The sequence below is a fragment of the Desmodus rotundus genome, chromosome 8, assembly GCF_022682495.2.
Source record: "Desmodus rotundus isolate HL8 chromosome 8, HLdesRot8A.1, whole genome shotgun sequence".
NCBI classification, from domain to species: domain Eukaryota; kingdom Metazoa; phylum Chordata; class Mammalia; order Chiroptera; family Phyllostomidae; genus Desmodus; species Desmodus rotundus.
In genome coordinates, this window is record NC_071394.1 from 121,417,689 (window position 1) to 121,442,168 (window position 24,480).

At 34.6% G+C, this 24,480-nt stretch overlaps 1 protein-coding gene across 50 annotated transcripts in view; it reads right to left on the reverse strand.

Annotated features, from left to right (window-relative positions):
- Window positions 1–24,480, reverse strand: part of CLASP2 (cytoplasmic linker associated protein 2) — a 146,813-nt gene that overhangs the window by 86,355 nt on the left and 35,978 nt on the right. For 23 of the 50 annotated variants that reach the window (XM_053929966.2, XM_053929964.2, XM_053929959.2 and 20 more), the window contains 3 exons: window positions 14,869–15,015; window positions 2,058–2,140; window positions 574–666 (listed from right to left, as the gene is read on the reverse strand). In XM_053929966.2, the coding sequence (XP_053785941.1) occupies window positions 574–666; window positions 2,058–2,140; window positions 14,869–15,015 (323 nt within the window). Of the gene's footprint in view, window positions 1–573; window positions 667–2,057; window positions 2,141–14,868; window positions 15,016–15,390; window positions 15,672–24,480 lie in introns of those variants that run through there. The other 27 variants (XM_053929968.2, XM_053929963.2, XM_053929965.2 and 24 more) reach the window with 7 other exon arrangements.

The following is a 24,480-nucleotide window of genomic DNA, read 5'->3' on the forward strand; positions in this document are numbered from 1 at the left end:
TTATCAACTAGTTTCTCAAGGAATTTAAGCTAAAAAAATATTCTTAACTCAAAAATACCAGACCTTTTTTAAAAAAAATGAGTGAAACATTTATCACATTCAGAGACAAATACGTGAGAAAGGAAAGAAAATGCCAGACAAATGGACAGACTACTGTAAATTTTTGCTGACACTATGAAAATATTGAGCATGCAGGCAAAGTGAACTGCTTTTTTGGTAAACCTTTCGAGAGTCAAGGACAATACTGATGAACAACTCCGTAGAGCCACAGAGAGGCCACGGCCCTGAGGCATCAGTGAAACTCACACTTTCCTGGTCAGTCAACAAGTAGCACATGGAGAGAGACTAACAAATGGTGAGACAGGTTCCACCTGATCAGCAAAAACAAAAATTGACCCTAAATCAGAAATGCCGACTCTCTCAATATATTTTCTGGAAAGAGATGCTGCCTATCAGATACTCTATTTCATAAATATCTGAAATACAAGATAGGGCTACTACTGACTTTCTATGTTATTAAAAAAGACATTAAAAAAAAGAGTAGGAAAAGGAAATAAAAAATAAAAATCCTACCGCATTGGCACGCTGATCCCAGTCGTGTTTGTCATCTGACAAAATTTCCCTGATTTTATTTAATGTTTCTTCAAGTTCTCGACTAGAATAGATCTTAAAAATGCAAAATTGTAACATTAATATTTCTTACCATGAGCAATAACAAATTATGTCCTGATGGTCAAAATAATCTTTCAGGTAATAAGGTTATTTATTAATATTTCCCATTCTAGCACCATTTTTGAAATGGAGAATGGAAATATATTATGAACAATATTCAAGTGCTTTGTCTTCCTTACCTATTACCCTTATGCTACTTCTCCACTCATGAGTAACTTCAAATACACGTTTAAAATGCACTGTCATTTAAAAACATGATGCAAATATTCTCATTAAAAAAATAGGCCTAAGTTCTCAAAATGACTTCAGGTATATAACACATGTAGGCAATCATACACTTATTATACAATATTGCAAAAGGACACAGTTTAAGTTCGTCTCTCCATTGCCTCCATGCTAGACTATAACCAGGATAACTACATGCTTTGTGTCCTCTGGAGCCAACCATTTTCCAACACCATTACCCTTTCATTCACTCAGCAAATATTCATATAACAGAAATGCACTATGTTAGACACTAAGGATACTATGGTGAGCAAAAACAGGCCATGTTCTTTGCCTTATGCGGCTTATAACCTAGTCAAAGAGAAAAACATTAATCAAATGATATAAAATATAAAATTGCAAATAGAAAGTACCACCAAGGAGAATTATGCAGTGCTGTGAAATTCTATATATAATATAGGGGGTTTGAACTAGTGTTAGGAAAGTCAAGCTTGAAATGAGAGCCAAAGGATGAATCAAACATCATCAGGCAAAGTGGAGAGAGATTAGCCTTCCCATTAGTAAACAGTATGTGCAAAGGCTCCTTGGCAGAAGGAAAATGAAAGAAGGCCAGAGTGTAGGAGAAAGGAGTACAAAGGGACCCAGGAGAAGAGTCAATGACCCAGGCCAAAGTCAATCAGAACACAGTATTTCTGTACATCACAATCAGAAGTGGGCATGGGACCTAAATCAGTTCAATCAGAGTAAATCTCACAAAGGTTATAGGATCAACAAATAATAGTTTGGTAATAATAATTATTTTATTTTTACATAGTAATTTAAGGAAAAATATTTTTCAAGATTTCATTCATTTATTATTATTATTATTATTATTATTATTATTATTTAGATAGAGGGGAAGGGAGGAAGAAAGAGAGGGAGAGAAATATCAGTCTGTGGGTGCCACTCAAGTGGCCCTCACCAGGCACCTGGCCTGCAACCCAGGAATGTGCCCTGACTGGGAATTGAACTGGTAACCCTTTGGTCCACAGCCCGTGCTCAATCCACTGAGCTATCCCAGCCAGGGTAGAAAAATGTTTTTAAAAAGACAAAAATAATTATTATATGAACAATCATATAAGCAACAGTCACGGGAAGTGCCCATATACTGGTATCTTTACCTGAATAGAAGGGACATCTGTAAAAGCTTTTATAAAATCATCTTCATCGACTGCTCCTGCACCTCCTTCCTTAGAAGGACCTGCTAAGTAAAACAAACAAACAAAAAAACTTACTTTTTAAAGTTTATTTTTAAGCATTTTAGCATCAAGAACATGAACTATATAATTCTTTTGAGCATAACTTTAAGAGACATTCCATTTCATTAAAAAAGCATTGAAAAAATCTCCAACTTTCAGAGAAGTCAAGGTACTTAGTAGTGGGTTGGAAGTAAAATTCAAACTGTGTAAGAACAGAGTCCTCCCATCCCTCATCCAATGAGAAAGGAGACAAGAAATACGGGTGAAAGGATAATGTTTAAAAGCTGAACGGCAATTTTAAATAACACAAAATGTCAATAAATGATGGCAAATGTGACGTAGGAGATCCATGTGTGCTGCAGTGGTCAGAACAGCAAATGTGAAAGCAAATGAGAGTCTTGAAATTAAATTTAAATATGCAAACAAACCTTCCATTATTGCAGACAATCAAAAAATAATTTAAGACGTAGTTGTTGTTTAAGTGCCAGTAATTTTTTTTTTAAAGAGCCAGTAATTAAGCTATTGTCTTTCAGCTTCAAAGTCACTCTGTCATATTCTGTGGTCCTGGACCTAGGATTAAGCAAATCATTTTTTCTGCTGAATCTAGTGCTTTCCAGTTAAAGCTGTCAGTAGTGGGTGCTGGAGAGAGACTGAAAGCTGAAGGAAGAAGGGACCTACTTGCTCCTTTCTGATTGCTTCCAGTTCTTGTCAGCAAAACCCTAGAAACTCTGGAAGGACCTTTGTTTCCAGTAGCACCTGGCTTCAACTTGCACTTTCTCTAACACTAAACCAGTTACTTTCACCCATCAGAGACACCAGTCAGCTATACACCATGCTCAGAAGTATAAGTCAAGGCTCTGCAGGGCCCCTCCTCTAAAAGCCTCTAAGTTTTAAGAATTTTAACCTCCTCATTTCGTTCCTCCAGCTCTAGGGATAGGGGCTGTGTACTGTAACTGCTACCTCCATGACACTTTCGTGTTCTCTTTTGCATTCTTAATTCATCAATACCCATTTAACAATTCTTTAGATTAAATTCTCTCTGTAAAAGCATCTGTTGTGGTTTCTGTCTTCTGACTGCACCCTGGCTGACAAAAGTGGTGCTTAGTTTCTAACTCTATAAATGCATTCACTCACGGTAAGAATTCAACACACGGAACGGATTTCAACCACACAAGATATACGCCCCAAGTGACAGTTAACTTAAAAAAAAACCTCTCCAATTAAAAAATTAAATTAAAAATATCTCCCCAATTAAGTCTATCATCTACCAAAGGAAATATTAATACTTCAAAAACTGTATTTAAAAAGTTAATATAATCTTAATAAAAAAATACTCAGGATTTCCAACAGTATGTAAGAAGTTCATCTTTAAAAAAAAAAAAACCTTTGAAGGTCTTTGTATGTGAGTTGACCACAGAACAGCATAACAAAGTTGTAAGGCAATAAACACTACAAATTAAAAGCAATGACAATTTAATAAACTAAAAGAGAAATGAATGTGTGGTTGCTAAAGGAAATTCAATTACAAGAGTAAATAAATGAGTTATTCCCTAGATATTGAAAAAAATCCAATGAAACAATAAAACTCTCAGTCCCATCCCTATGATCATTCAAAGTAACTGATTAACTAAAAATAATTAAAGCAAAGAAACAAAAAATAAGATACCTATCACTATTAACATAAAATATTACATGCATTTACAGACCTCTTCAGAGGAGTTTATTGTTTCTGACAGCGGGTCCCCTAATGGGATTGCAAAGCCTAGACTTTTACAATTTCTTCCCAACCTTCCACAGTTGTCTTACATGGGCCACTAAACAAAAATTTCTTTAGGGACTTGTCCTTATCATGTAGTTCCTCAACATTTAACACAGTTTTCATTAAAAAAGAAAACCACTTTTTACATTAATTGGTATATTTTGTTCATTTATATACCGGTTCTTGCAAATTACTTTGTTAGAGTAACCAGAGCGATCATTAGGCACATCTGAGAAGAAACAATTGGTATCTGGACAATATATACGTAACTGGTGGAGGAGACCTGCACAAATGTGCAGGGGCAAAACCAGTTAACAACCTCAGCGTGCTGAAATGCAGAGTGAAAGACAATTCTACAGAGGAATGGAAAGGCTGAGAGGAGTTCAGTACGAAGAGTTACTACAGTGTATACGCAGTTTACAAAAGGTATCATACACAGGACAGAATGCTACCTTCACCAATTATTAACCCACCAGCCATAACACAATGTCTAAAACCTTCAAGGGAATGCAGAGATTCTGAATAAATCCAAAATAAGGCCAGGAAAAAATGTACCACTGACTAGGGACATATATAAGAAAGTCTAACTTTGAAAATTCATTCTAATCATAATACCTTTACTATCCAGTAAATTCTGTCTTATGAGTAGGGCCAAGTAAACTAGTGGGCAGGAGGAGAGGAAATAGAGATGAAATGGTCTTTTAAAGTTTCACAGAAGCTGCAGAGATGAAAGGCTACAAACAGCACAAAATGCAGCCTTAAGACTATCCCATATGTGACGATTAGGTCTCTACACCTGGACACGAACGCCACCAATTTATTAACAACTTTCATGGTTTGAGTGGTTGACCCCAATTTACCTGACTCTTACTTTTGAGAATCACTTTGTATAAACAGAGCTGCTGCTAATGGGAATATACTGGGTACGGGAACAGTGTCAGAGCAGAGGACAGGCTGGGCTCCCCACTCTAGCCTTATCTTTTGTATGCATTACAAGTAAACCATTTCACAATCCTAGTTTGCCTAATGTTTCCCCTCACCTTGGTTTTGTCTAACAAAGCAAAAAAACGATTCCTGCATAGGAGAATACTCTATTAAATGAACTGCTTCATCTCACAACCATCATTCCATTTTGATACAGGTTTAAAGTTCACCTAAAAAATACTATAAAATACAGCACCAGCAAGGAGGATGGATACCATAGGAGAGACAAAAAGAGTAATGGGCCCTAATGTCAAATATTACAACAAGAAAAGGAGAGCGAGTGCACATACAAGAGGCGATGTATTTAGATAAAATAAGTTTGAGAGCAGGAGCACAGATAGAGGCTAGGCTGAAGGGGCGATAATGTTGGCTTTCAACTTGAGTAAAGCTCTTTCAAACAGAACTGGGTCAACAATCACAATGAAAGATATTAATAGGCTAAAACAGAACGCAAGAGCTTTGCCCAGAGTTACCTAACTACTCTAAAACAGAGATTGGTAAATTTTTCTGAAAGGGCCGCATAGTAAATATTTTAGACCTTGTGGGCCACATGGCTTCTGTTGCAATTACTCAACTCCGCCATTGTAGTGCCAGTGCAGCCACAGACAATATATAAATGAATGAGCAAGGCTGTATTCAAATAAAGCTCTATTCATGAAAACTAAAATCTGAACTTCATTTTGTTGAACTAAACTTAACAGAATGTTGTATGTCACAGTATACCTCAAAAAAAAAAAAAGACAATGCATTGAATCTATAGATGAATTTGGAAAGAACTGAAAGCTTTGTAGTACTGTTTTCCTACCTAGGAAAGTAGTATGCCCATTTATCTATGCCTTTTAAAGTTTCTTTCAAAAGTTTTATAACTAAAAAAATACTATGTTCAGTAATAACTACTATTTTGAGGTACAAAGCAAACCAAACAAGAACAAATGAAAAACTGTTGGGGAAAAGATAATAAATATTAATGAGATATTAAAAAATACTAAAATAAATGGAGAAGTATTCTGCGTTCGTGGACAGGAAAACTCAGTATCATAAAGTCCCCAGTCTCCCTACAGTACTACAGTAATAATCAAGCCTCCAGTGAATTTCTTATGCCACTTGTCAAGCTAATCTAAAATCTGAAAGAGCAGTGAGCCCCACACTGTTTGGACATACCTGAAGTAAAGGGTGGAGTACTGGCCCTACCAGCTACCAAGATTCACAAAGCTACGGTAATTGTGACAATTAGATATAGTGCAAGGACAGACCAACTCTGAACAAAATACAAAGCTCAAAAACAGACACGCTAATAATATATGAAACTCTGATATGTGACAAAAAAGTAATGCAGATCACAGGAAAATAGAAACTATTCAATAATAATACCCTACAGTTCAACAAAATTCTGAGATAATGAATTATCAAGTTTTAAAAAAGGCATTTTCTTACCAAATATTAAAACTTATAGTAGACATTATGATCTCCATGGGAAACCAGTATTCAAATTGAATGTTCAAATAAATACTCCAAAAATCAGAGAGACCAAAAAGAAGGGCAAATAAAATCACCCATATAACATACTTGTAATACAACTAGGACAAATAATACTCCAAACTTCACTTTACAAGTTGAATTACAAATTATATGGAAGAAATATAAACATCCAAGATCAGCAAGGTCAACTGCGGAGAGAAAAATCTGAGAAAATAGTACGGAAGAGGAGGATTTCGGTAGTGGGGGAACACAGGCATCACATGAGATTCCCCCATGACCGTAGGTAAGTATTACTTAAAAGGGGGAGGTATCCTTTCCAACCTAGGCAGAAAAAGACAATGAAGAAAGAGAAGATAAAGACTCAATTGAGACAAAAACGGCACCACGAACTCAGAAGTGGAAAGCCCGTCCATTCAGTTAAAAAGCTGCATTTCACTACAGCAACAGAAGAGGGGATTTTTGAACTAAGAAACTGAGTAAATTTTTTTCCCTTGGCCCCACAGGATCCCTTGTTATAAAAAAAAAAATTCTTAGGACATGTAAGGAAATTTGAATATAGAAGTACTTAAAAGGAAGTATACAGTTTGAGAATAAACTTACAGAGAATAAAAGGGTTAAAGGAACAAGTTAAATAACATCACAAAGAAGTCAGAAAAATCCAGAACATGAAAGACAATTGGCTTAGAGTCTAAAAAAGCCAGTATACTGGCTGTAAAAATTGGTAAGGGAACTGTTTTATACATAATAGTACGGTATTTTCTTGTATATGATGGTACTATGATTATAATGGAGTGTGCCTTTAAGTCTTAGAAGGTGTACATTAAATATTTATGGCTGAAATGTCATAATACTTACAATTAATTTTGCAGTTGTTGAGATTAAAAAAGTACGTGTGGGAATATATATAGACAGAATTAAAACAAACAGGGCAAATTCTACTTATTAAATCTAGTTGAGATGTATTCATTGCATGTCAACTTTGCTATACACTCAAAATTTTTCATAATACAAAGACTGGGAAATCACACACTCTAAGCTAGAATAGGTACAGATAATAAGTAAATCAGGAAAAAATAAAAGAAACTACACAAAGTAGCCAAAACACATACAGTCATATCTTAATTCAATGAAGTAAAGAATATTTTTTTAGTTGCATGGACATTAATCGCTCATGCATAAGGAAAATAAATTAAAATAGATGTACTCTTACCTTATACAAAAATAAATTCCAGATGTTGTGAATAAACTATTTGTAAAATAATTAATGTTTTAGAATAAATCAGACTACTGTGTAAGCTTGGGACTGGACAACAGTCTTCCTTTCAAGATAAGAAATTTGCTAGTAGGTAAGAAAAGAATACATATTTTCCTAACACAACAAAAAATTTAAATTTTGATGTAAAAATGCCACAGACAAAGGAGAGACTAAGAAAATATTTGCAATTTTTAACAAAATAACAAAGACCTAATATTTTCAAAACTGTTACAAACTGATGACAAAACAGCCCAATAAAAAAAATGGGCAAGTAATAATATGTAAATCATAAGAGGATATGTTAATTCTTATTAATAGATTCAAATATTCTGACACCCACTAGAATATAAACTCCAGGAGGACAGGGTCTTTGTTTTTGTCCGGTGACATTCCCCAAAGATTACAGAAGCAGCAGCCCACTAAAAGCTTTCAGTAAATATCTGGTGGCTGCTGGCTGGGTGAATGGGTGGATGAAAAAAATGCAAATTGACAGAAAGAATCACTATTTTTACCCATCAAAATGGCAATAATTAATGAGGCTGCTATATTCAGTGTTGGAGGAGGTAAAATGTCTTTATTAAAATTAAAAACACACACAACCTTTGACTGAGCAATCTCTTTAACAAGAATCTATTCTAGAGACAAGCACCAGCATTTCCAAGTATGTAAGTACATGGAGATCTGCATTCCTTGTAATGGCACAAAGTTGCAAACAACCAGAATGATACTAACAGGGAAACAGTTTATTAAATTGTGGTACAACGATAATGTGGAATACTGTATACCTATTAAAAGGATGCAATAACTCTCATTCTTAATGTTGAAGGATGAACAGATATTTTGTTTAAAAAAAAGCAAGTTGCTAAATGTTTACTAGTATGTGGGCAAAAATAAAATCTAATCTGAATACTAACATAAATGAATACAAAATAAGATGCAGAAGGGTACATGTCAAATTTACCACTGCTTACCTCAAGGCAATGGATTAGAGGCAAGATATCATTAAAGATTTTTTTCAAACATCTCTCTATTGTTTGACTTAACAGTGAGCATGTCTCCTATATTTAAAAAACAAATTATGCATTTCACTTCATTGGTAAGAAACACACAAATTGATTCTAAAAAAATGACAAGTAAATCAAAAAGTTAGTTTAAATTCACAACATGCCCATCATAGAAACAATGCTTTTTACCAATTCAACTATATTACAATGTATGTGATAAATATAAGCCTTGGATTACAGTTATTACAAACTTCTATCTTATACAGATTAAGTATAATGAGTCTAACTAATGAAAAATTCCTCACATGAATGATCTAATGATATTTCACTCTTTTCAAAGGCAAACCTTAAATCAATTTGCCTATCCATATGAGACTATAATTTTCTAGCACCTAAATCTCAGTAAAAATGTGTAGACAAAGGAAGTATGGAAGGACCAAAATGCTAATAATATTAACAGTGGTTGGTGGAATAATAAGCATGGACAGCTATCGTAATTATATTTGTTAAGTTTAAAACTTGAACTTTCCATATGGTCTCAATGCCCAACACGAAGCCTTGCACACAGTAGGGTCTATACTGCTATAGATAAAAATAATCTATGGAGATACTGGGTCTTCAGTTTGCCTATTAATTTCAATGCAAGTAGTCTGGCTGTTTATATATTTTCTCACTTCTCTTAAACATTATGAATGCTTCAAAAAATAAACCATGCACGATGAAGTTTCTTTATCACTTTAAGTTTTGTGCAAGAGGTAAAACAGAATAGAGGCCAATGAAAGTAACTACAATAAAACTAAAACATACATTCTTATACATAGCAGGCAAGTAGGTAACTTACTGATTTATATTAACAATAGCATCTGTTAACTCGAATCATATTTGTCTTAAAACCAAAGTTAAGAAAGATAGCACCAGGGTATTTTACGATGGGCAGCCAATGATATGGGTTTCACAGTAATCTAAGACAAAATGGTGACTGGCCAATCCCTAAATTCACAATTTAAATCCTATTGTTTTGCTACTATAGGATAAAACCACTGAGTTCTCAATTCATCTCTGCTAACAACTGCCTGATCTTTGATACATCGTTTAACTCCACGCTGTCTCTTCATCTGAATCAGCATCAGATCACCTTTACTGACCTCACTCCTTCAGAGTTAAAATCTTCTGGGTTTAGTATCTTTTAAAGTCACTAGGTTAGGAAAAGAGGATTAAAACAAAACACAAACAGAAAAGTTACTTGGTTTAACGAAGTTCAAAAACAAAAAAATTGAGGTTTACCAGTTAAAAAATTAGATTTTGAGATTAAACAACAAATTCTGAGAGATTTGTTTTATTAAATAGGTATGAATTCTCATAATTTTCATTTGTTTTAAAGAAACAACTCTGTTGTTTGCATGAAAGAGAAAAAATGGGCATCATCAGCATAATTTGAGCAAAACAGATATTTGGACATTCTTAAAACCCAGGTCAGACATACATGAAGTAAAGCAAATTTAAATATCTTATAGATGGCTAAGTACTATTGAATTTGAAAAGGTGGTAATTACATAATTATAAGAATTAAAAGTTAAAACCATTTCAAAATAGTCTTTGATATAAAATGGAAATAAGAGAGAATAATCTGTCCACTTGAACGAGTGAAAGAGAACAAAAGAACTTTCAGAATCAATAATTTGTTCAATGATGTATCTTAGCCCTGGCTGGTATGGCTCAGGGGACTGAATGCCAGCCTGAGAACCAAAAGGTTGCTGGTTCAATTCCCAGTCAGGGCACACGCCTGGGCTGCAGGCCAGGTTCCCAGTTGGGGGCAAGTGAGAGGCAGCTAAAACACGTATCTCCCCCACATTGATGTTTCTCTCCCTCTCTTTCTCCCTCCTTTCCCCTCTCTCTAAAAGTAAATAAATTAGTAAATAAACAAAATCTTTTAAAATAATGATGTATCTCAATAATTATATACAAGTCTCAATGACAAATCAGTAACCTCAAAATGTGGTACTAATTACAAACAATAACGATTATATCATCATCTAATTCAATCTTTATTTTTTAAAAAAGAATAATATCCAAAATAATTGATATAGGAACAGAGACATTATAACTCAGAAAATAAACTTTAAATAGGCAATTACAACAAGATACTAGAGAGCATTTCTGTTTGCAATGAAAAGTTACAGGTTTGCTTATTTCCAAATATTCTATTTTTCTGGGAATCATACTAGTTGAGCTTTTAGATGACAGATTTATGGATGTTGAAAGGTAGTGATCATTACTGTAGATTATAATCTCAAAATAACAAAATCTAGAATCCTTATTTACCCAGTGAGATTACTGTGGCGGCAGTAATTTTCATGCTTTGCCCTCTTATTAGATGCATGACCCTGTGCAAGTTACTTAACTTTTCCAAACTTTAGTCTGCTCATCAGTAAAACCAGGATAATAAAGTATCTAACTCAGAGAATATGAGTTTTAAATTAAAAACTGCATGTAAAAACACTCAAAAATATTTTTTTTCAAAAATATTTTTAAAAATTATTACCTAAAATACTAAACAATCAGGTACCTTCAGCAATTGTATTACAAACCATTTTAAAAAGAAGTGTTTACCTAGATTCCTATAATAAAGTTACAATTCTTGTTCAGAAAATGGACAACTTAAGAGAATTCATTTTATCTGCCCTGGTTGGGGTGGCTCAGTGGTTGAGTGCTGACCTGCAAATCAAAGGGTCACCGGTTCCACTCCCAGTCTAGAGCACAAGTTTGGGTTGCCGGCCAGGTCCCCAGTAGGGGGTGCGCAAGAAGCAACCACACATTGTTTCTCTCCCTTTCTCCCTCTCTTCTCCTCTAAAAATAAAGAAATAAAATCTTTAAAAAAAGAGAGGTAATTCATTTTATCTTTATTCTAATTAGTAAAACACAAAGGTAACATCAGTTTTTATAGTAATATATTCGTACGCAACCCCGCCCCCTTTATTTAATTTTCCCTGGCTTAAAGGCCACCCATTTCTAATATGAGAACAGACTAGAATACTGAGCCAAAGAACTACATACTAAAGATTAAACACAGGCCCTATTGGCTTTAATTAATTGGATAGGATACTTTGCTAAAAATAGCATACATCTCTTTAATCCTAACATATGTCCCTGGAAGAAATGAATTAAACTCTAAAACTTCAAAAGTAGATTCAGTCAGGATTCCGAAGAGGCTTGCTTCATTTTTATTTTGGTAATCTTATTTGAAAGAAATTTGTTAAACTCAGTGAGCTGCGACTGGCCTATACAACTACTGTATACCTCCACCCACCTTGATACCATGTGCTCATTATATACCTAGAAGTAGCAAATGAATTGCCTGGACTGAATCACCATTATATTCCATACAAATTTATGAGGAAGAAAATGTAAACTCTAGAAACAGAACAGTTAAAAAGAGAGACGGGGCAGCCTTGCCTTCAAGTATTTGAAAGTATCACGTTAACAAATAATTCATCATCCCTGCTAAGTTTTGAGGAGGCAGATTTTAATGTAATATTAAAAAAATAATATATATAGGATTGAAATGGGCTTATATCCTTCCTGGAGGACACTATGACAAACTAAAAGAGCATGAAAGATCCCTGCACCTTTTGATACAGTAAAATTTAGAAATTTATTCTAAAGAAATGATTGGAGATGTGCCGAAAGGTATACATAAAAGAATAATGGCACAGTTAACAACAGCAGAAAATACTGAAAGCAACCTAGATATCATTTAGCCATGAATAGTGTTCAATTAATAACTTAAGACAATGAAAAAATGCTCAGGGTAAAATACAAGTAAGAAAAAACATATACAAAAGTACATGATGAGTGATGCCAATTCTGTACCTAAGAAAACATTTGCATGTTTAAAAATAATTGGAAAAGTAACTATAAAAGTAACTGGAAGAAAGTACATCATAATTTATCAGTTGATTATTTCTACATGTAGTGGTACTGCAGGTGCTTTTTGTTCCAAATTTTAATCCGTGATCACATATTACTCTAATCAGATGCTGAATAATCATCTATCAAGAATAGTTTGAAAGAAATTGCTATGGATAGTAAGATGAGCAACATGACTCCCAATGTCCCTTCTAATTCAAAGGTTCTACAACTCTAATAAAACTTTCTACAACTAATTTAAAAATCAATGAGCCTCCGCTGAGAACAAAAAAATCTGAAGTTAAGTTTTCAAAGAAGGACTGACAGCCAAGAATGACATTAATTTCTGAAGGAACAACAATATCCTCTGGCTAAGAGCTCTTTTCTTAGATAGAAAATGGGCAGTGAACCTGAATGAGCAGTGGCAAACACAACACATATAGAATGAATCTGCAACTGCCAAAAGAAGAAGCAGGAGGAGGAAGAAGGAATGGAGGTCTTTCCCTTATTTTTACCAAAAGGGCCATTGTCTAGATGATGACATTAATCTGTGATTAATGCTGTGTAGTAATTAATGACTACAATCATGAAAGTTACCTAACATTTTCAAATCTGGTGGACCACAAACTGGAGAAGGGCGGGGTAGGGATGGGAGCATTAAGAAAATCTGTTTCTTTAAAAAAAAAAATCTGATTTCATCAATTTGATTAATACCAGAATTGACCTTTTAGGAAAACTACAATCTTAATTTTCATCTAAGAAAATAAAGTAAAACAGGAAAAACACAGCTAATTACAAACCACTGGCTCAGACTCACAACAGTGTTATATATTATCAACATGCAGTTCAAATATTATCCATTTTAAGTCAAATGAGACAGTTTCACGAAATAATTACGAAATAATTACAGTATGATAAAATCATAGATTAGAAATCTAGAACTCAAAATTAAGGAAAAAATTCCCCTTGTGATAACTAAAGGTAGCACTGTTACAAAAGAACAAACCATAGTCATATACTTTTCATCAGAGATAATATGTGATAAAAATATGTAATAGAATATAACTGACATTTGGATGGGAATATACTCCAATAATTGCAAACTAACAGAAAATAATTAAAATACTAAAATGTAAATTACTCAAAATATTCAGGAAATCAGTAAGACATTCCTATTTCACAGTATTTTATTTATCTATTTATGTGCATATAAATGCATAAGTAAATATGTGTACATATTTATTCATACACATATAAATGTATGTATATATATACCATACCACCTTTCTTGCTAGTTACATGACACATTAGTTAAAGATAGTTAAAATGAAATACTTATGATAGTTTTCCTATGTTCAGAATATCATGAGATTTGGAAAACAACGTTTAACTGTATAGAAAGATCAAGAGAACACAACTTACAGAACCTGATCAAAATACATAGTTTATTTCCTTTCTGTTTTTAATGAATGAACAATAGACAAAAAGAGAAAAAACAAAAGTCCTAAAGATTACGATTTCCCCAGCAGTTATCATAAATAAAAATAATCTCTTTTTCCAAATTTAAGCACAAATGTATTAACAAAAAAAAGAAAAGAGGAAAAACTGTCTTTTTAGTATTAAATATTTACCCTTATTTGTATAGGATTCATTTTATCAGAAAAACATGGCAGGAACTAACACCTGAAAAGTACTCATGGTGTTCTAACTAGTACATGAAAAAATACACATTTAAAAAAATTAAAATACATAATATGCTAGGAACAGTTCTAATATGATCAAAGAATATACTATGTGCAGCGTAACTGCATAAAACCTGTTTTTCCTATTTATTATTACCTAATCCACAAACCATTTTTGAGGCAATTTTACTTGACCACCACCCATTTCCTATTGTGACAAATGACTCAGTATCTAAGTACCTTCAACCATTTACTTAATATTGTAGAATTTAAGGTCCCCCTACCTAGATAAATGCATGAAAACATAAAGTACACCAGTATTTTTTAACACTATGGCATCTGAAAATTAATAGCCAAATTTTTAAAAACCTGCTTCTTTCTTAAAAACAAAAAAAACCCCAAAAAACTCCTTTAAATATCTCCTTTTAAAGATGGCATCTGAAAAATAAATATGCTCAAGAAAACACTAATTCACATATGTTCTGATAGGAAACAGGAATATACAACATTTTAAACATTTCAAAAACGCAGCATTCTTCTGCATGTTGCAAAAGACTCCAGATCTGCAATCATGCTGCAGTCATGAATAAACATATTCCTCCGAAGTTCTAAGTGCGTGTGGCCATATCAAGGACACAGCAGATTTGAAATGGATTTACATTACCTCCAACTTTAGGGCCACCTGCTGAACCAGGCTTCCTTGCACTGTTGACAGGATTTCCGGATGCTTTAGGTGCAGGAACCTTGAAGGCTGAAGAAGCTGATGATGGCCTATTTCCATCCACTGATTCTTCATCATCAAAGCTTTTATCTGTACGAAGCATTAGGAAAATGTATTTAAGAGAACTAAGCTTTGCTCCATTTTCCTTAATACTCAAAAATCAAATAAACTATATATAAAAATCATAACTTTGTGAGATATAAAATAAAGCTCCTTTGAAGAAGCATTTATATATTCTTTAACACTATATAAAATAACCCAGTGTAATTTAAAATCAGATTGCAATAGCATATTTACTCCCTGTATCTATAAAGTCAAAACATAAAACCAAATATATTAACTCTAAAGATAAAAAAAGGATTTCTTTTTTTTGCTGCTCATATAAGCATTTTCTGCCAGCTCCTCCCATAGTGCATTTTCCAGCACACCCTGCCTTATGCCTTATACCCAGATTCTGCAACTTACAATCACAGATCCGTTTGCAAATCAGTCGCCTCATTCCTCTGAAAGCTCTTAATTTTCCTCCCCCTAGGATGCTCCCAATGGTTCACATGGCCAAATACAGTAGATGTGATACTAATCAAAGATTCTATCAAAAATAGATAGAAACAACCACAGAACCACCACTGAGGTTTGTGCCGGCATTTTTCTTTCTCTTCCCTGCCCTAGGTACTGTAACAGCCAATCAGCTACAAGGTGACATCATCTTATGGCAGCTACTGCCAGATGAAAGGTAAAAATTCTCCATGTATTTAAAAAATTCTCTATGCAGCTGCAATCTTTATTCTGTATCAAAATTTCAAAGGTATTCAATACTAAAGATTTATAAACCTAAATCTGTAGTCTCTTCTTTAGCTCACAGAAAAATGTATACAAATAGGAAATAAGGTTTTATGCAATATTCATTCTGCTGGTGTGATTATTATTGCATCAGTAAAACATGGAATATCACAGTGCTCGTTAGTGTGCATAATTAACTCTGAAATCTAACAATTTGCTGTTTATTTAGGTCACAGAAACCAAACCAAACAATTTGTTCTCATAAATGACTCTAAAATATTCTATAAAGCTCCTTTTAGAATATTTATGAATGACCATACCGTATCATCTCCTTGTATAAAATGAAACACCCCTATCTCCACCTCCACCCCCACGAGATGTATGCATTTTACTCGTCTGAGAAGTTGGTTTTCACTAGGACCCTGCGCAATCCAACCACGACAAACAAGATGGGCGAGGCAGAAGAGGCAGCTTTACTACAGGCTTCAGATCAATACACCAGAATCTTTTCCTTTCAATCTGCTCCCCTTACCTATGCAAATACCCAAATCACGGGGGAATAATCATCCCTACAATAGTAAATATATGTGTATATATATTTAAAGGAAATACACCAAACGAGTGTTAAAAGATTGTTTAAGCAGAAACAAGAGAATCAAATAGATACCCTAATATAATGCCACATTCCATCTCGGCAAGTGTTTTTCTTAAATAGAACAACTTGCAGGAAAAAAAAGTATCTTCTAGTTAAAAAAATATTTTTCTTTCTTAGCATAACACTATAAGGGAGTCACAGTTTGGATCACTTAAAACCTTTGCTCTATGTAGACTGCTGTGTTAAAAACATTAATACAATTCCAAATAAAGTTTTTTGTGTGTCATCACCATGTAAAAAATGTAGCTAAGAGAGACAGTAGACATACAAATCTACGGAAAGATGAGTACTGAATAACTGAGTAGCCAGAAGTTCCCATGGAAACAGTATTCTGTTCCTACAAACACACAAGATTTGAAAAGAGTAAATGTCTCTACTATTTAAAAAAAAATTAACTCTTAACATTCTCAAACTACTGAGAAATTAGTTTTTAACTTCTTATAAAAATAAGGCAGAGAAAAGTACACAAATTGTGACTATGCAGCCTCAATGAATTTTCACAAAATGGACATTCTGGTATAACCAGTCTCCAGAGCAACAGATCACTGTAAGCATCCTGTGAGCACCCTCACCAAACTCCCCAAAGTCACAAGTTCCTACCAAAGCTAACTGGTCTTGACTTTTAACACCGTAAGTTGGTTTTCCCCATTTGTAAACTTCAAATAAAAGTAATTATACAATAGGTACACTCTGGTACCTGGCTTCTTTTCACTCAATAGGATGTGTGGAAGATTCTTTTTCACTTACAGTTTTCTAGTAAATGAATGCACCACAATTTATTAATATCCATTCTGCTGATGGACATTTGAGCTATTGCCAGTTTGAGATTATTATAAAATAGTATTCCTAAGAGGTAAGCAAACAAAGTCAAAGGGTTCTAAGGCTTTTTACCTTATTGTGGAGGTAGTCACCTCCCCTAGGTACAGTAATTTATTTTAGATTGTAGTAAGTCAAAGATGTATTGCAGTATATCGTAACCTTTAGAGCAGTGGTACTCAAAATGTGGTCCACGACCAGCAGCTGAGCATCACCTAGCAGTTTGCCAGAAGGGCAAATTCTCAGACGCTACCCTAAATCTACTGAATCAGAAACTCTGGAGATAGGGGCCCAGCAATCTGTTTATTAACAAGTCTTAACAGTGATTCTGACGTGTGATCAAATGTAAGAACCACTGCCCTACAGCAGGAGTTGGCAAACTTAGTCTATAAAGGGCCATACAATAAATATTTTAGGCTTTACAAACCATATGTATATAGTGTCCCTGTGCAACTACTCAGTTACGCCTATGTAGTGCCAAAGCAGTGATACATGATATGTAAACAAATGGGTGTGGCTGTGTTTCAATAAAATTTTATGTACAAAACAGAAGGGCATCTGGATTTGGCCTGAAAGCAATCATTTGCCAATCCCTGCTCTACAGAGACCACTAAAATAAGAGTAAATGCATACATAAGCTAATAAAAGAAAACTGAAATAAAAAATGATTGATTGACTGAAAAGAAGCATGAAAGGAGGCAAAAAGAAAGCTAAAAAAGTGGATAAAATAATAGTGGCAAAAATAAAACCAAATATGTCAATAAATACCTTAAAAATAAATGAATCAAATATTCCAAGTAAAACACCAAGACAGAATTTTTAAAACGGGTTGCTTAAATGAAATATACTTTACATATAAGGTCACATTAAAATAAAAATAAAATGAAAGAGACAGACCAATGCAAACACAAACCAAAAGAAAGCTGGTGTAGCTATACTAACTTCCTACAAAGCATCTTGAAGAAGCATTACTAGAAATAAAGAGACTTTTAACAATGATAAAGGGGGAAATCCAAAACCCCAAATCAGAACCTTATATTTTTAGAAACCGATAACACAGCTTCAAACATACGAAGCAAAAAAATGAAAAACTAAAAAGAAAAATAGGCAAATCTACAACCTTAGAGGGAAATAAATTTTTACCCACTTCCAGTAAAGTTATATCTTTTTGGACTACAAGCTAGAAGTATTCATAAACTACATCATCACAAGCCCCCAATTAAAAATAGCTTGTAATTCATTTAGAGGTTAGAAATATGCTAGGCTTAAAAATATTTTTATGTCTTATCTTTTAATGTATTAAAAGAAATACCAAGTCTGTATTAAATCTCAGTACTTATTTATTTTTATAATCTACATACTAAAATAAATCTGTGTTATTTTGAGGTAGGATTGAGGCATACACTAAAGAATTACTCCTTTTATTAAACATATTTTTTCCACATTTTTTTCTTTTTGTTTAAGTACAGTTGTCTCCATTTTCTCCCCACCACTCTCCACCACCCTGGTCATCCCCACCTCCCACCCTTGATCCTATCCCCCTTTGGCTTTGTCTATGTGTCCTTTATACATGTTCCTAGTAACTATAAAATACCAGAACGAATTAATTATATTTCTTTCTAGCACCTCTCATTTCCTGAAATAGATACTTTTATGAGTGAACTAAAAGCTGGACTGAAGTGGGCAGAACTTTTTCTTATTTATGCTATAGCCCCATTACCTGCAACAATCGCAAGATAACTATCATAGCTGACTCTTCTTCCTGCTTCACACCCTTGTCCCCATCCTCTAATTTTTTCACAACATAATTGTGTCCTGAGTTGAACAAAGTCAGATCACATCACTGCTCAAAATCCTCCTATGACTCCATAAAAAGGCCTACCAGTACTCCAAGACCTATGAGTTCTTAGACACCATGTAGTTTCTATAACCTCATCTTTTATTCACTGTCCATCTTTCTCTCCAACCCAGTCTCCTGGCTGTGACTTGTATCAGGGTCTCTATACTTGTTCCCTTTGCCTAAAATACCCTTCCCCGTCTTAGCCACACTGATTACTCACCTCCTACAGATCTTGACTCATCTGTTACTTTCTCAAACTGCTCATCTCTGGTTACTAAAACTGTAAATCTTCCAAATTTCTGACACTACTGTTCTATCCCTATACCACCATCCTTTATTTTTTTGCCTATCACTTACCATTTATATATTTTACTCATTTCTCTCTGCCCACTGAAATGTACTGTCTATTAGGGTGAGAACTTTTGTCTATTTTGCCAACTGCCATATCTATAACATGTGGACACGGTCAGAATGGCATATTACATAGTACAGAGACTTTCGGTCTCCAGTAAAAGCATTAGTAGGTTATTTGAAACAAAACTCCTAAATCAAATTATACCAGTGGATAAAATGTACATTTAGAAGTATCTCATGAAAAAACAATAAATACCTGACAAAACAGTAAGAAATATAAGAATAAAATTGCTATATTTGAACTGCTATTCTGAATGCCTATGGGGCAAAGGGAACAAAATTCAAAACCCACATAGACGCAGACTCTAACAGGAGAGTACTCCCACCAAAAGCTGGCATCCCAAACGTGCATAGTTGGCCTTGAACAACACGGGTTTGAAATGCACTGGTCCATTTACATGAGGATTTTTTTTTCAATAAATACCTGTACTGTTTAGATCTGCACTTGGGAGCCCACAGACGTGGGAGGCTAATGAATGCATTGATCTACACCATTTTATATAGAAAACTTTGGTATCTACGTGGGTCCTATATCCAATCCTTCTTGGACATTTGAGGACAGTGAGGTTTGGGGGGAGTCAAAGGTTACATGCACATTTTCAACTGCATGGGGGGAGAGTACAGAGGGTCAAGGGTTAACTGTACTCTCAAGGTTAAAGTGAACTATAAGTAAGCCCTTAATTTCTTAGTCTTTTATTCTTTTCAAACTCTTCTGAAAAGAGGACAACAGAAAAGTCAATCAAGTGGCATACTTTGTTTAGGTCAAATGCTTGGGCAGTCAAGACACTCAAGCCCTTAAACTTGGTAGGTCGACACTTGTGATACTCCCAAGCAACACCCAAAGCAAATGCAAAACTTTCCTAGAAGAAATTCTCTGGCCTCATATTATGTGCAAAATAATTTTCAAAGGTCACTCAGCATGAGAGGAAACAAGACACCATGAGCAAGAATACTTAGAAAGAAAAGAGACAATAGGAACAGATACACTTTAAATCCTAAAGTTATCAAGCAGAGACCATAAAATATTTATACTTAGAAGCTTTTACAAGGCAAGCTTGAAAATAACTTCAGAGATGAGAAAACTATTAAAAAGTGACATTGATTTTTTTAAAACATTCAAGCAGAACTTCTAGAAATATAAATAACTGAAATTTAAATTCAGCAGGCAGGTACAACAGTATATTAGACACAGCTAAAGGGATTATTAGTGAACTGCAAAATAAATCAGAAAAAAAATTACCTAGGATCCATATAGTAGGTGCTTTAATATTTACTGAATAAACAAAAAAGGATCAAATACAGAAAGTAACCTATAAATTATAATTATGTTGACACCTCTATTCTCACTTGCACGTTTCAAAAAGATAACACTTGGTTTGGTGCAGAAACAGAACAAGATGAACGTATTAAAAAGTACTAGAGAATACAAACTAATAGCGTCAGCAGGCTGTAGTGGTTATGCGTATGATGGAGTGAAAAAGGAGGAGAAGGCCTGATAAGAGGAAAATTATGGAGGTGGTGGAGGAGGACAGACAGATATAGGAGAAGGAGATGATGGAGGAGGAAGAGAAGATGGGGAGGAAGATGAAATAGTGATAGGGAGGAGGAGATGGAAATAGAGGAGGAGATGAAGGAAGAAATGGAGGAGAAGGGGAGGAGGAGGAAGACAGGGAAACAGAAGAAGAAATGGAAGAGGAGAAAGGAGGAAGAAGGGAGTAAGAGAAGGGAGAGGAGAAGGACAGGGAGAAGGAGAGGAGGAGGAATAAAAAAGCCCAAACGGGCTAAGCAAGGCTTTATCTTATGTTGCCTTCGAATTACACTTGGAAACTGTCCTCACTAAGCACTGACCTACTATAGTCCTCAAGTCCCTAATTCACCTGGCAGCAAAATCTCACGGTTTGAACTCCATGCATGGCAAAACATAATGTGAACTGACATAGTTATTTACTGTCTTTATTTCACTTACTGCAAAAGATCTCTGAGTGCTTGATTACAAGGTGCAGCACCAAATGTGGTCGGGGTTGGTACATAATACATGGTAAATCATATTACTTCTCTAAAGTCTGACATGTTCTGACATATTCAATTCCAAAATACAGTGTTCCCAAGATTCAGATAAAAAATTATAATTTGCATTGCCATCATCAAGTCCCTTCCTCTTTTTTCTTTTTCCCTTCAAAGAAAAGCCATATATATATTCAAATGGCTATTCAAACTTTCCACTTCACTTTTACCCATACATGTATTCTGAAACATGAAATTTCTACTTCTGAATTATATGAAAGATGATAAACTGCTCCATCTTAAAGGGCAAACAAAAGAGCAAGCCGAAACTTTATACCATGTCTCATTAAAAAAATAATAATTCTGTGTAAATTTTCCTCAGTGAACCAACCAAGCAGTTTGGTAAGAAGAACCCACAATGTGATGGACATTCGTGTACAAAATAGACTCTGCTTCATATTAAGTTGTTTCTTACACCAAAGTTCCTCTTTTCACTTGAAGCTATATCCTTCCTTATTCTAATTAAAACAATGAGCAATAGGACTCTGGATTTCTGAACTGTTTCACAGTCTTGCATATCCAGCAATGATCACAGTTGTATCAAACAGCGAAACTAGCAAACAATAATCCCTGTAAGGTATATATCATATGTACCTTGGAAAATTCAAACAAATTCTAATTGTCTGCCCTTCCCACTCTGCTTTTACAGTAGGATAATCTCCTTGGCCTTCCTCTGACCTGGCAGATCCCTGTTGCTCAGTTCCTCCTCCCCAGACTACACACTTTCTAAATGGCTTCACCCACTGTTAATAGTTTTCAATAACTGCTATATTCTGACAATGATCAAATATTTGTCTCCAGTCTAAACCATCTCTTGATTTCAGACCTGTATATTCAACTGCCTACTAGAAATCTCCCCCATGAATACCTGAAAGGCATCTCTAATTTGACGAAGGTAACCTAACACCAACACCATCTCCAAACGTATTCTCCCTGTCTTCCCTGTGCTGGTAAATGATACCACCATCTAGTCAGTTCAAGCTCACAACCTAGGGGGCCTCATTCCAAATTCTCTCCCCTGGCCTTAATGGATCATCTACCAATAGTTCTTGTTGTGTGCAAGTTTTATACACCTATTTCTCTTTACTTCTGCTGCCACTCCTAACACCAGGCCAGTATCACCTCTGTCTATATTGCTACATCTTCTTAACTAGTCTCCTTGCTTCCATTCCTGACCTTCCAAACCGCAAAGTAAACAATGCAATCCTCTAAAAGAAATATTTTGGACCAAAGGCTGCTGAAACTGTTAAGTGAAAGACTGATAGGGAACTTTATATGAGGCTAATAACATCCGTTATTCAATATTAATACCACAAAGAAACATATTCAGACAAAAAATATACAATAACCCCTACAAAAATTTGTACCAAAAGAAAAAAACAAGAAACAAAAAAATCAGACCTGATTCTGATCAGGCCATTAGCAAAATTTTTAATTTTCAGGAAATACAGGGGACATGAAAACATTAAAAAACAAAAACATAAAACCACCAAAACAATGCAATCAACAAAATCTAGTACACGGGAAAATTTTATCTGACAGATGCGTTTTCCCTCAACACATAAATGGTGAGCGGAGAAAAAGACAATTGCTTTAAATGAATAAAGCCTGTAGAGGTACATCAACCAACTACAATGGTGGATCTTGTTTGAATCCCAATTCAAAATGTAAAAAGATATTTATGAAATAACTAAGCATGTATGCACACACACACACACACACACACACACATCCCAGTCCAGTCAGACAGTAGGACTGGGGAAGAGAGGTAGGAGCAATGATGAATAAAAATAGGCTACGTATTGATAACTTCTTGAAGCTGGATATTGGGTGGTAATGGAAGTTTATCACAGTATTCTCTAGTTCTGGCTATGTTTGAAATTTTTCCTTAATAAATATAATTTGAATCCCATTATTCTCTTCCTTAAAACCCTGAAATGCAACCACAATAAAATAATAAGTAACATCATAAGACCAAAGAAAATGAGGTGGGGCAAAGAGTGCAAATAAAAAGGATAGAAGGATTCTGAAGAGTAACACCACAGCAAAGTGCAACTTAGAATTCTCAAAAGTGACTAAAACAGCAAAGAGAACTGACCTACCTTGTACAATGACAGAGAAGTGATCATTTCTAAGCCAGAAAGTACAGGAATGACTATCAAGAAACAACTGAAAATCTATGGAATCATTTCATCATTAAGCTCTTCCCACCTCCGACTCAAGGAGCTCAATATTTTACATACAGGTGTGTGTGCATATGTGCATGCTTACATGTGTGCGCATACACATACACACAACTCTGTAAAACTGGAACCACCAGAAAAGGAAATACAAAGTTCCTGGAACCATTTGAGCTTTTATTTGACAAAATTAAAATTTAAAAGAAGGACTGGATGAGAGTCAAGGAAACCTCCCAGAATGCAGAGCAAAAGAGAAAGATGTAAAACTTAGAAGACAAAAAAGACACAGTGAATCAACCCAGGAGAGCTTTAATATCTGACTAATAACAGTCTCATAAGGACAGACTAAAGCTAATAAAGGGTAGAAACTTATTAACAAAATAATAACAATAACAGAAGATTTCCCAGAGCTAAAATTAAAATATTTCAGTAAAGTGACTTGAAATTGAAAAAATCAAAATGACCAAATTTTTAAAAAAGATTTTATTTATTTGTTTGTTTGTTTTAGTGAGAGAGGGAGGCAGGGAGAGAGAGGGAGAGAAGCATCCACTGGTTGCCTCTCACATGCCTCTACCTGGAGACCTGGCCCACAATCGAGGTCTCCAATCCAGGCCCAAAATGCATGTGCCCTGACTGGGAATTGAACCAGTGACCTTTTAGATGGCAGGCCTGAGCTCAATCCCCTGAGACACACCAGCCAGGGCAACAGTGGCCAAATTTTAATATTTACTTGAAAATGCTGTGTTCTCAGCAGCAGAGTCTTAAAAGTGAAACTATTTTATTTATAAAAAAGGAAGTCCATTTCA